The 14,397-nt window shown below is 33.5% G+C and overlaps 1 protein-coding gene across 1 annotated transcript in view; it reads left to right on the top strand.

Annotated features, from left to right (window-relative positions):
- Positions 1-669: 669 nt before the first annotated feature.
- LOC132942307 (dorsal-ventral patterning protein Sog) overlaps positions 670-14,397 on the top strand; it is a 29,843-nt gene continuing 16,115 nt past the window's right edge. Inside the window, exons 1-2 of the mRNA XM_061010605.1 lie at positions 670-1,344; positions 12,475-12,578. Of these exons, the coding sequence (XP_060866588.1) occupies positions 1,206-1,344; positions 12,475-12,578 (243 nt within the window). The 5' untranslated portion in view covers positions 670-1,205. The remainder of the gene's footprint in view (positions 1,345-12,474; positions 12,579-14,397) is intronic.

Genomic DNA, 14,397 nt, shown 5'->3' with positions numbered 1-14,397 from the left:
GGATTCGTTACGCGCACTCGCTCGCGCCTGACTAATACCTCCCTCAAAAGGGGCGAACCGAGTTTACGATTATGAGCTTAAAACGCGAACCGCGAGTTGACGTCAGCTGCAGTGGCGCCGTGGGATAGTGCTTCAACACCCTGCAAGTTCCCTCCATCACATGATTACGCCACTGTTGCAGGACGTCACGCCGCATCGCTGACGGGGAAAACCGTCAACAACAGTTCGCCGGTTCGGTCGACGACTGTACGAAATGCGACACGTGAACGGGCGCCAGGGGATCGGCAAAGGTGGTGTCTCCTCGCGTGTGTATTGTTTCAGACGGCGGTGGCTGCGCCGATGGTCTTTGGCGCGCGCGTGCGCGACCGGGCCCGATAATTAATCGTCGCTGGTAAATAATATTAGTACGCCGCCGCCGCTGTGGCGTCAAATCCCGCGGCCCACGTTTTTCTCGCCGCCGCTGGGCTCGTCGTTCTGGCGACGACGTCGGCGGCGGCGCGGCGGTGGCGGCTGTCGCGGCGTCGACGACGGCGGGTAGAAATATAAATGGCCCCGCGTGACGGCCGCCGTCTGCACCACCCGGCGGCGGCAGCCGGTGTGTGCGAGTGCGCGTATTATACACGCACCGCCGCCGCCGCCGTGCACACCATAATAAACGCGCCGTACCACTGTTGTAGTTGTATATTATGGTATAGTACGTGTGTTGCGCTACGGCGACTGTCGGCACTCGGCAGTGTGCTATCCGTACGCGTCCGCTACGCACGTGTTTCGAAGTGTTGCGTCTTCGCCGCCGTCCGACTCTCCCGTCGCCGCGGTCCGAGTTTCCGCGCGCGCGGCCGCGTGTTTATAATATTAATACTATTAATTACCAATTATTATTATTGTATACACTACAACATTATCGTATATTTTTCAAACACCTGTATCCCTCTGTCACTGTTTTATACCGTAAATTATTTACGAATGGTTTACCGGCGGTTACGTGTGTGAAATTATAATAATAATATTATGTTTTTGTCCGCCCCCGACGACGCGACGTGCGTCTACGACCGTACGGCCGATAGCACGTAGTTTTGTTGAGCGGGAACACCGATTGAAATAATTTGAATAAATAAGTCATAGCAGTGTTATCAGAGACACGTCTGATATACGTGCAAGGAGTACCTGCTACACTCCTGTCCACAGCTTTGAGCTTCCTCGCCGTGATGGCCACCCGCATGTGCACCGCCGCCGCTGTGTTGTGCGTTCTAGCGACGACTCTGGCGACCGCCGTGCTGGCAGCCCGGAAACATTCGCCTCTGCTCGAAGACAACGCCTTGCCCAAGAAAGGGTACAGGGTGACAGGTACTATTTCTGTCGACCAATATTTCATTCGCATAAAATAATATATTGAATATAATAATATGACACATTAATAAATGTGAAAATTCGATTTATTATATCACACAAAACAATAATAAAATCAAAATAATATTAATTTTTACAATATTAGGTACATGGTAGTTGTTACGCATGGAACGTATTTCTGGAATACGCACGTTCTCTTTCCCGCCTTTTACTTTTATTCGACACGCGCTGCTGCCGGTCGATAAAAGAGCCCGTCGTTGTTTTCGTAAACCGATTTTTGGCATTTTTACAAATATGCGCCTCCCTCGTCGTCCCTGGGGCTATCGCAATTTATTCGTTCTGATTTTATTTTTAGCGTTTATTATCACCGTGAGTATCTCTATGTTCACTATAGGTAGTACCTATAACGCGTACAATATTATTATTAAGTTTATATTCGTACATCCGTGAACTACATAATATAATATACCTATATAATATCATTTATTTGCGGTGGTATAATAACAATACTTGTCTGTTTACCTCTATTTACGTCTTATCTCTATGTGAACGTCCTCGGCGGCTCGGCCCTCGCCGCAGCCTTACGACCGTCGACGGTTGTCGTCATAATTTACATATTATATTATACATATATTTAAAAGTGTTTTCTCTCTAAATGCATTTTGTGCCCACACGGTGTATTGTATTTGACGCGATGTTATCCTCGAGTCACACACTCACACGTCCATAACCCGCGCTCCCCAGAATCTTTATATTATTATATTCTTTATGTTCTAAGTTCACACCACCTAATACATAATATACAATAATACCTTTGTGTAAGAGTTGATCTGCGTAGTCTTTTATTGGAATCGTGAGAAATACGGATTTCTCAAAACGACTATTTTAAATATAAACGCGTTATCTTTTATTTTCAACCATTACTTTTATCTGGAAAAAATTATAACGTTTCACATGAACGATTTGCGTGGCTTTTTACCTCCGTGTCACGGCGTCGCCGCGGCCGTCGGCTAGAAATGTAAACCACCTACCTGTATCGTTTAGTGAAATATTATATCCAGACCGCGAAAGAGCACGTGACGGTGTATTTTGGTAGATTAGGACTTCAAACTTCAAACAATACAAAAATTAAAATTAATCTGGCTATAAATATAATATTATTATATAAGTATATAACATTATTTAAAGCCGTAAAGATAATAATATAATATTCAAAATATTGTTTGACATATGAATGGTTTCTATGTATTATTAATATTGTACAAATTGTTTTTTGGAACTAGTAGAATAGATTTATTTTATCAAATTTTAAAATTTAAATACATAAATAACAGGTGTTGTATTATAATTTTGTGATTTCGTAATAACATATCTCCTTAAGTACACATTGTATGGTCCATTCCACAGGAAACAAAAACTATGAAAGCTTATAGGTAATTGAAAAAATACTGAGTAGGCACATGAAGTTTATTTTGTACGCCTATCGTGTGAAATTTGGCAACTAAATTTAATGGGTGAACTATAATTATAGCAGTATGAAATTATTGAAATTTCATTGTTTAAAAGCTTTTACAAGATACACCATATTTGTAGATTTCACAATATAACTACCAACAATTTACATAGAAAAATAACTTTGCAAAGTATACACACTAAACACGTCGTTTATAATCGTTTAAAACTTCGGAATTAAAAGAAACTTCTGATTTATTTATACCTAGGTACCTAGTTCATATTATTATTTACTATTTTATTTGAATCCGTCTTTATATACCTATATACAAATTATTAGATATAAAATATAAATGTATAACATATAGACCATATTACATACATTATATCTACTATTTTAATTAGGACAATTTTAATGTTTACTTGGATATCTGCAATCGAATGTGCTCTTGTTGTATTCCCTTTTCGGTTATATCCGTTGCGGGTTTGTAAGTTCGTCTTCGATGAGGAAACAACTAAATTATTTTAAGATTGATTCCCGGAGGATCTTATTAGGTAATAAATAAATAGTCTTTGATTTACTTAACTAAATACTTTTGTTGAATACGAATTCACATGAGTCCCGTGTGTGATATAAAATACGACTGCCGGCGACGCTCATTCGGTATTTCGTTATTGCGTCGACGGGCATTGCAAAAAAGGTGCTTATTGTGCTAATTACTATAATAAATTATATAAATAATAATATTAAATTCAGAAAAATATTTTATCCGCCTATAATATTCAGTATATTTTATTGTAATTTTTCAATTTTTATTTTTGAAGAATAATTTATAGTATTATGTGATATGTTTTAATTGTAAGTTAACTTTGGTACATGAAATAAATCAGAGAATTATACTATACTTATTTCTATATTATATAGCTATATAAGATGTAATAATCCATAATAGTGGTTTTACAGTGTTGTATACAGCAACTACTACAACTTTTAATTTAATAATATTAAATAGGTACGTTGGGTAATGGGTGTATAAAGCGTTTTGCATACCTAAATAATCTAATACTTTTCACAATCTTACTTTATTATAATTAATAATATTAGGTACATTTAGATTATAAATATTTAAAGTCGTATGCGAATATAAACAATTATTTTAATAGTTTTAATTGATATCAATCAAAATATTAAACCGTTTTAAAAATTATATAAGGTATTAAATTTCAAGCCATCTAGGTATCAAAAAATATAACAGAATCTTTCAGTAAAATGTAAGTAGTTTCAAATTTGTCAAAAATAAATATTACCCTTGTTTTGTTGCCAAGACGATTGCAAACTAATTATTTGGTAGGTAAATAACATTTTAATTAATTTAGTTCAAACGTGTAGTAAACACTAAATAGTCAAGTTAGCAGCTCTCCTTCACTAATATTCATCCAAAAATAATAAATCACTCTGGCCTGCACTTTATAGTAATACACATTTACATATTAGCATATATATATATAAGCATTTACCATACATATACATAATATATAAGGACACACCGCAGTCTCGTAAAACTGCCAAGTAATCACACAATAATACACGTCCATCGTGCATTGAGCGTCTAGACGCGGCCAACGACTTCGATACGCACTTTGCACCTACAACATATATTTCACAGGGTGCCCCACAGTATGTTCCGAACGATTTGGCGTACATTCCAAATAAATACTCGACTGAGGGCTGAGACGACTTCAATTGTATCCTCGTGTTGTTGTGTGAAACGCAATATAGTTTGAAGTATTAATTTTTCACATTTTATAATAATCAGTATTTAGGAAATTTTAATGGGGTTCCACATAATTTTCCCGACACAAAGCCGTGGGTTACATTTGTAATAATTTTTAATAATCCCGTAAAAAATTAACATCGTTATGGGTCAATAATAGGGGGGGAGGGTGGTCCAGACCACTTGGACCCCATCCGTAAATATGCCACTGAATCATAAAATTGAAACTCCTATATTATTAGCTCTTCATAACCGACATCAGTCATTAGATGTATATTTTGTACTCCATTCGTTACCTATCGCATTATTCTTCGCAGCGTAAATAATAGATAAGTAGAATGGATTATTTATTCGTGTCAGCAGAAAAATTCTCACAAAATCAACTCATCACCAATGTATTTTGAGCTACTACTTAATAATAATTGATGAAGGATGAGTATTTAAATAACTAATAATAATATAATACAGCGGATCAAAACCTTTTCATATCCGCGTATCACCTACAAATTTTGAACATTTTCATGTACCACTTGACCGAATAACCTTTTTTTTGCTTATCAAAAATGTAGCCAATGAACTACAACATTATGACAGTATAAGCATTTAATGCACAAAAATAAAATTAAGTATGTAAAATTATTTATTATTAATATTATTAATATCGAATACCTATACCAAATAATATTGAAATGTAAATAATGATCCATTCCATTTTTATTTTTACGAAGCATACCACTTATGAGCTTTCCGCGTACCACAGGTTGAGAAACGCTGATATAATAGGCTGAAAAACATACGACATAAAATCATAACAATTATTATTTATGCACCAGCACTCATAAATTGTTTAAGTACCTACAAACTATAATACATTATTACGCGTTATCTATACCTAATAAGAGTCTTATAACTCGCGACTTTGCTCGATGATTTAGATCCAATAATGATGCTATACCGATACTGATACAATGAACTATACTATATGTATATAGGTACTAGTATATTAATATATTATAATATAAGCGGATTACAAAGGGCTTTTACTATGAGATGCAATAATATAACTGCAACAACATAATGTTTACAAATCATTATGTATGTTATTATATTATATCACACGAGTACACAACCAATAACCATCACGACGAGTACTAAATACACAAAAATTATATATTAGGTATGTTTTTATCACGGTATTATGTAAAACAAAAGGTCTCCCGGGAAGGAATTTCCGGGGGAACCATCATTATCCCGTTTCACCACCACCAGTACACACGATATAATCATACTAGGGTTAGATGACTGCCATCGTATTATAATATGTTCATACGTCTTTTTGAACCATTGAACGCGAAGCGCCGGTGGAGGGTATTTCCGGATGACCCGCCGTCTTACCCGTGAGTTTTCGTTTTTGTCAATGGCATCATTGGCATCATTTTAACGTCACTGTGTCAATGGTCCTCAAATATACGTCATTATATTATTATGCAATGCCAAAATCTCACGCACGCACATACGCGATCAGCGATTGTCTCTCTTTTTTTTTATTATTATGATGATGATTTAAAGTTCACTGAGTTACACGTATACCATTGTCAAATCATTATAATAATAATAATAATAATAATAATAATAATACAAAATTCGGTTGTATGCGGAGGTATAAAATAATATGTGTGAGGCGAAAATCCGGACATGCATAACCAATTATAATAACAACAATTGTTATTATTATGTACGACACGCCGTTTAAGGTTTAAATATATGATACCATTATAATATTAGGTGCTATTTTTTCCCACTTGATTCGACGACCGTATGTTTTAATACATAATGATATAAATACATATATAATATTATAATATGTAGTGCATGCGTGTGTGTATAACCGGTCATACCAAATAAGAAATGAACGAAGACGCTGTTGCGTGCATAAAAACGGCGGGTAAACGTCGACGTCTCCGCCGTCGTCGTATTCCAGTCACCGGCCGGCGCCAATCTGTTTCACGTCATTGCCGGCTGGTGGCGGCATACATTATATTATACAGCACACACACACACACACACACACTGAACAATGAGAATGCCAACGATAATAATCATTTGTATAAATACACCCATCGTCGCTGGGATGAAAGAATAAAAATAAAGAAATTAACGTTTTAAAAAAAAATTACAAGACTTTTTTGTTTTGTTTTGTTTTCCTAAATAATGAAAATTGCTCGTAAAACCTGTAAACGGTCACATGAAAATGAAAAATGTACAAGACAGTGTAACAAAAAAATATATGTATACATATTGTATACTGTCTATATTATATTATATAGACGAATTTAGGGTCGTTTGTTACATACCTATAATTGCTTATTTCCTACAAATAATATTATATTTTTATATTTTGTAATTTTTACCATGATTTATTATATTATTTCAATATTATTAACACAAATACCTTATCCGTACTAAACTACTAAACATTAAAAGTGATCTGAACTTTACCCTCAATTATATGATACTAAAATTTTTTTTTTTATTATAACAAAATTAACCATTTAGGACTTAGGTATACTCCGTGAGCGTAATAGGAAAATATGATGACAATATTGTATATTTTATTTACATGATATGAGGAGAGGCCATCCAGTGATGCAACTCAACGTGATTGTAATACGCAATTAGATAAAATTTTCCGAGTCATCAAATATTTTGGTTTTGAACCATCAAAGAGTAACATTTTATTGCTTGCAGGGCATATGCATATTTCTGATTTCATGTATTATAATATTTTTAAAAAAATGTAAGTTATACGGACAAATAATTGTTAAAATGCAAATATATTTTTATTAATTACACACTGTACGTTTGCAAAACAAATTATTTTTAAAAGCTGTTCGGTTTTTCTAATCGCTCATCTTATTATGATTTATGAATATGAAATATTTTTGTATTCAAGAAATCGGAACGCTCCGAACATCTGGAGTAAACGTCTATCACTTAACCTATTGTCCTATTATTTTTTCATAATAATGTAGGTTGTACAAGTTTCGGTATTATCTATTTGTACGTTATTATATACTTATAACAAATTGTACTTTATAAAAATACGCATGATATAGGTATATTGTAAATGTATAAGTGAACCGATGTCGATAATAATAAACCATGTATATTTGATATTTATATGTAAATGTTATAACTTTTAGGATAATACTAAAAATTGTCTAACTACATGATTATTACACCTTGTCAGAGGCGGGTTTTTTTCAAGTGGTAAGCCATGGGGTAAATTGAGATTAAAAAATTTGGTTACTTTATATCCTTTAGAAATTCGCTAGACTAAACCTGCGTGAGAAATAATGCACCGGGATGTTTGGACTATATCATTTACATGGTTCATTATCCCGGTGCGGGATAATGTGGGATAATTTTAAACCGGTTTAGTCTAGAGAATTTCTAGCCTATATGTCTGAAACATTTATACTACTTATTACTTCTTCATTCATATTATTATCCCGTGTTGTGGTTTCTTTTGGTGCCAAGTATTCCACGACTTACGAGCGTAAGTCCGAAGCTGATGATCCTGCAGACACGTATTCAGTATTGCTTACATTTCTGCATACACTATTTATTATAATACGCACTCTCGGACGGTAACGAGAAAACAGTTAAGATAGGTTTTGTGACCGGAGTTTCGATGGATTCACAACACCAGTGGCGAATATAGGAATTCATTTCGGGGGGAGGGGGTTGACAACACTGACATATACAGTATGTAACACTCGCACTCGTCACTCACGGACGTGAAAATCAGTGTGATAGAGTATCAGAAGGTTAAGACGGTCTTGGAAAAAACGTCAGCGACGAGGGTAGGTACACCCATGACCCATAAACAATATGTCGGTCGTGCTTACCACGGTCGGTCGTCGGACCACACCAGTCTAGAACCTCGCGAGAATTTGCCAATACATGTTTCAGTGACACCTTCCCACGTTTTCCCGAACGTGTCCAATACTCCGACTGCGAGTTGCATAGTGGTTAACCAGTGAAGTTCTATATAAACTCGTGGTACTCTGTGCGCCGGAAAACGCGGTAGCTCGGCCGCTGTGAAACTGCCGTTTACATATCATTGTATATTTGTATAATTGTATACTATGTCGTGTACTATACGCCATACGATGTATTGTAAGGGTACCTACTTATGTCTATAGCGAGTAGCGGCTAACCGCGTAATGTTGTACATTGGTCATCACTCATCACTCATGATGACTGTTCATAATGATATTATGTCATAATTCAATCTAAAATAATTAAAAATAGCAGTTGGTGCATTTAGCATTATTATTATTTATAATCGTGAGTATAATTAGTGACGTAGGTAGTAGGTACTAAGGTATACCTATCTATAGACAAGGTTGGTGTGATTAAATGAATATGTTGAACACGGGATTAAACAAAAGGTAACATAACAATCTCAACACGTGAAAATATCGTGAAACGATATTGAACAAAATTTAATGAATTTAATAAAAGTTAAAGCGAGGGGGGGGGCTTAATATAACGTATCTAAGCCGCCGACATATTATGCGTTTGTATATGCTGCACCCACATTTTTTTAACCTTATCAATTCAGCTGGACCAAAACATTATTATAATGTTCACATATTATATGATTTAATACTTAATAATTAATAAATAATAATAATTTTATTGGATCGAAAGAAATATTCCAAAACAGTTGTTTTTTGTAGCATTTTGATTATTATATCATAATAATATCATTAATATCTACCTATATTTGAATTTTTAAATTCAAAGTCAACCCTATTGTTGCCTTTTTACCTGTTGACTTATCTGTGAATTGTTGTGTTCGGTGAACGTTTGGAGAAAACCGGTTGTTAAACTATATATAGGTTACAATTATAGGCTTTGACTAAAATTCCAAAATTAATACAAAAAATATGCTAACATGTCATACTAAATATTTTTCCTAATAAATGTGAAGCAGTGTTATCGATTATTGCTATTATTTAGGTACAAAAATATGCAAACAGTAATAAAAGCGTTTCCAAATTTTTTGAACACCTTGTTTATTTGTAACCGCGTGTTTCAACTTAAGTATACTATTGGCCAGTGGTATGTGCCCCATGGATTAAAATCATATGAACTAAATACTGTTGTAAAATATTTTTAGACTTTTGATCTCCTCACAAAATAAAAACCTAGCCGGCCAGTGAATTTCTAAATAAAAGCAATTCAATTTATAGTTACAGTTTTTACGAATAAAGATATTATGAGTAGGTACTTTTGGATTTTATATCAGTCAAAACTCAACAAAAAAAGTAATAGATACCTATATTAGTACCTATATTTTTAAAAAGTGTATTATACTAAACAATAGTCAAACTGAATTTCACATATTTTAATAATATTTCATATAACTATTAACAAGCCGTTTCTTGAGTTATATCTTATACATAACAGTTGTGTATTAAATACTAATGTGACGCCCATATTACAATATGATGCATACCTACTACCTAGTATACTAAACAGTAAAGCCACTGCTTCAATTAACTTTCAAGGATTGTGGGTGGTTTTTTATTTTTTAGAGCTGTAATTAGTGGGAAATCAATTAAGTCTGAGCACATAATTTTTTGGGTAGTATTAATACTATATAATTGTAGCAACTATATAGCAGTTGATAGTACCGCAGTGACGCAGTATCTTCAATAAAAACATAATAATATCATTCTACATATCATACTGGTTATACAATATATGATAATGTACCTAAGTATACGTATTATGCATAGTTGCGGGTAGTTATATTAATAGTATTTTTGCCTTTTTTTTCACTAAATTCTGTATATTATTCGGTGCCACTGTGTATTAAATACATTTAAATAAATAATATTAATACGCATGTATATATTTTACACTTCATAATATAAATTATAATATAGGTATATTTAACGTATTACGTATATATAGGTATACACATCGTATACAACTAAATAGTTGAATTATTACTTACCTATAAATGATTCATCTGCAGGATAATATATTATTATCACAAATTTATACCATAATACCATATTATACCTATATGGAGTGTAAAATATAGATGTAGTGATACTAATATAACAGTGTAACATAAACTATGCCACCACGGTACGTTTTTAATATATATATATATATTTTTTTTTTTGATCTCTTTTACTACTTCAGTAGCAGATGCCATTAGTATAGTACATAATTTATTACTCGTTACGAACGCCACACAATAGATTGCAAGTTGTAATGGTGTAATAAATTATGTTTTTAATTAATATAGGTAGTTGGGTTTAATTAAATATAATACACTGTACAACAAAGTACACATAGCTGAATCGAAGAAAAAGATTTGTAACTAAGAAGAAAAAAGTCATCGAGTAGATGTAATGGGTAAAGCCGTGGCGATGATACGGTTTTCGCTTCTCTTTGTCCAGACTTTAGGGTCCTGGGGCGTATTTATAGGGGTGGCTGAGGGGTCTGTAGCAATGTCTGGGAAAATGTTTGTATGTATTGGTATAACAATATAATTTTTTATTATTATAATGTTGTCCTTTTTCATTTTTTTCTAAGAAAAAATAGATCAACATTTTTCCGGATACATAATAATAAATCATAATAGGTATAGGCACCCAATACTTCTTATTCGATAACGAACTATTACTACTATTTATTTTTGAAATTTGAAAAAATAAATTAAAACATTTAATTAATATAATTATACGATATTAGACATCAATAAATGTAATTCAAGATGCTATATAGAAAATAAGTCATAGAATTATTCAATCTTGATATTTATTTAGATTAAATTACTTACATTAGAAAATGTTTATAAAACTCACATTATATTTCATTAGTGTACTTATATGTTAATATTATAATATTATATTGTATATGTTATACCATGTAGGTAGTATATTAATATATTAAACCGTGAATCGATTAATAGCTATAATATTTCAATTTATAACCAAACCATATTTTTTCTTATATTTGAAAATATACAGCATCTAATAACTATATAATCACGAAAACTTGAAACATGTCATTCGTCCGACTATGTGATCTTTGATACATACATTTTTGAAACAAATACATTTAGTTCAATAAAGATGAATTAAAAATAAAATGTAGTCATCTTTAGATAAAGATATTTATTTTTCATTTACAATTTACGGAATTTCAGTAATTACATGATTCTTAATTATAAGTGGATACAATTTTCTCGACCCTTATTCCTTTTATTTTTGCCACTTATATACCAGGAACCCCCAAATAGTATATATACGAATAGATACAAATTATACAATATTGATCATAGAGAGTCTACAAGTCTCAAAAATTTACCTATATGCTTAACGATTTTCATATTTTAGGAACTTAAATTTTCCTATTGGGCTTTGATGGGTGCTTTATAATTTTAGTGACGATCGCATTATTCATTTTTTATTTTGCTGCAACAATAGGTGGGTGATACCAAGTGTCCATGTTTCAAAAAGTTATCGCTGGATAACGAGAAATCGTGGTAGTCACATATAGGTACATTATAATTATGTATTGAAAAATGTTACATTTTCAACAATACAAACAAAACCTGTATTATAGTACAATTAAGTAAATCTCGCTGATGATCAAATCAAAGTAGACACAATAAACAGTAGTAGTTAGCGAGACATTTATATAATATTTATGACGAACACTTAACTTCATATTTGTTCATATGATTATCTACTAGACACCAACATATATTTACAAATGATAATACCCTTATACATTACTTTATTCAATAGAACATTGTTATTTAACAATTTCATTTTGTAAACATTTTTTTTTTCGTAATTTTCAGAATGCCAGTTTGGTAAACAACTCAAAGAAATCGGGTCCATTTGGTTCGCGGACTTGGGACCACCTTTCGGTGTCATGTACTGTATAAAATGCGAGTGCGTACAGGTAAGTGCGACACTTATATTATAATAATAACAACATCAACAACAACGCATGTATTTGTATCATATAATGTCACCGGAATAAATCTCTGTATATGAAAATAATCACGTTTTCGTATATACCTACCAATTTTTTTTTTTTTTTTTTGTTACTCCCAGGTATTTATTATTATTATTATCGTCCTCATTACATTATGAAAAAAATACCTTTATACAGCGTACGTGTCGCGTTTATAATAATGTACCGGTGCAGTGCAGAATACATAATGTACCTACCTATATCATGTATATTATAAGGTACCTACACGTATATTAATGTATTATATACATAGTGATTATAATATGGTGTGGCGGCGTCATCGTAGTCATCGCGTTTGTGTGAGTGCGTACATTGTGTAAATTATAAATTATAATATTACTATTATTATTATTATAATAATATTGTTTTCGCGAGCGAGTGTGATGGAATGAGGTTGTGTGGGCCTAAGGGCGGGCCCGGCGTATAATATGTATTTAGGAAAAAGGCGGCGGCAGACACTTTTCGGGATGTCCGACGGACCGCTTGGCGAAGATTATTCTAATTATGCGCGCGCTCGCGTATCGCGTGATCCGGTCGCGTCTGCCGCCGTCGTTCAATTATTGTGTGTCGCGCGCGCGCGTCCAAACAATCGATGAGATCGGATTCACGCATTCCATCGTCGCGCACAGAGGAGAACAATCGATCGACGCCGCCGCCGATATAGAAAGCCGATGTTCGTGAATAACGACGGCGACGATGTATGTATAAAAAAAAAAAAAGAAGAAAATATACACACACATTGCACACGCGCGTGCATTATTACACGCGTCGTCGTGACTGTCATCGCGCGCGCATAAAATATATTTACGGTAAAAATACGATACGGACAGAGTGAGAGGGAGAGAGAGAGAGAAAAAAATTCCGTTAAAAAACTCCACACAAGAAGAACCGCCGAGGTGTAGGTACGCAATAATAATACATAACATATTATATAGATATAGATCCTATCCCATAATATATATATATATATATATAGGCACGCAAGACTGCTACGGCGGACGTGTACTTGGACAAACGCTACTACGCGCGACGAACACTCGTCTGCGTTTTATAAAGTCATCGATTTCAGTTGATTTCGTCGGCTTGCGTATCACGTGTACAGGTAGCTGATGTGGGTAGGTGGGTGCCAGCTACTATACGTGTTTGTATGTATCCTATTTAAGCCGTAAACTGCAGAAGGTACCTTATACATATTATATATTATATTATATAGGAACGACCGACCGACCGTTACGATATATAATAATTTCGCTAATTTAAAAAAGAAGCTCATGACACGCACATGCGCTGCATACTTTATACGTCCAAGTAATTACACATCTATACATATATATTATACATAGGTATATATTTATTTATGTGCGGTTAAAACTATCATCAGATCGCGTACGTTTTAATAGATGTTTACAATTATCTGGCATTACCTACGCGCTATTATGCCAGAAATTCGTGTTTCCATTACTACCAGATTTACATATTATTTAAAGGTAGGTAGGTTTAGTAGGTATATGTACTAAATACTAAGTAATATCCAATAGGTCAAGCACACAAAATACATAGGTACTTTATATAGGTATTTAAAATTATAGCATGTTATATGTTATATTTTATATTAATAACAAACAAACATAAAATTATTATAATATTATATATTTGGTTTTCTTTCTTGTGTTTTACTTTGAGTACAACATTTGAAATTCATATCCTCTTTAAGTTTTCAAATTATTAGTATATAACAATAGAA

This window comes from Metopolophium dirhodum, chromosome 4 (genome assembly GCF_019925205.1).
Source record: "Metopolophium dirhodum isolate CAU chromosome 4, ASM1992520v1, whole genome shotgun sequence".
NCBI classification, from domain to species: Eukaryota; Metazoa; Arthropoda; class Insecta; order Hemiptera; family Aphididae; genus Metopolophium; species Metopolophium dirhodum.
Note: the sequence above shows the minus strand (reverse complement) of the source record. Positions and strands in the feature narration are given on the sequence as shown.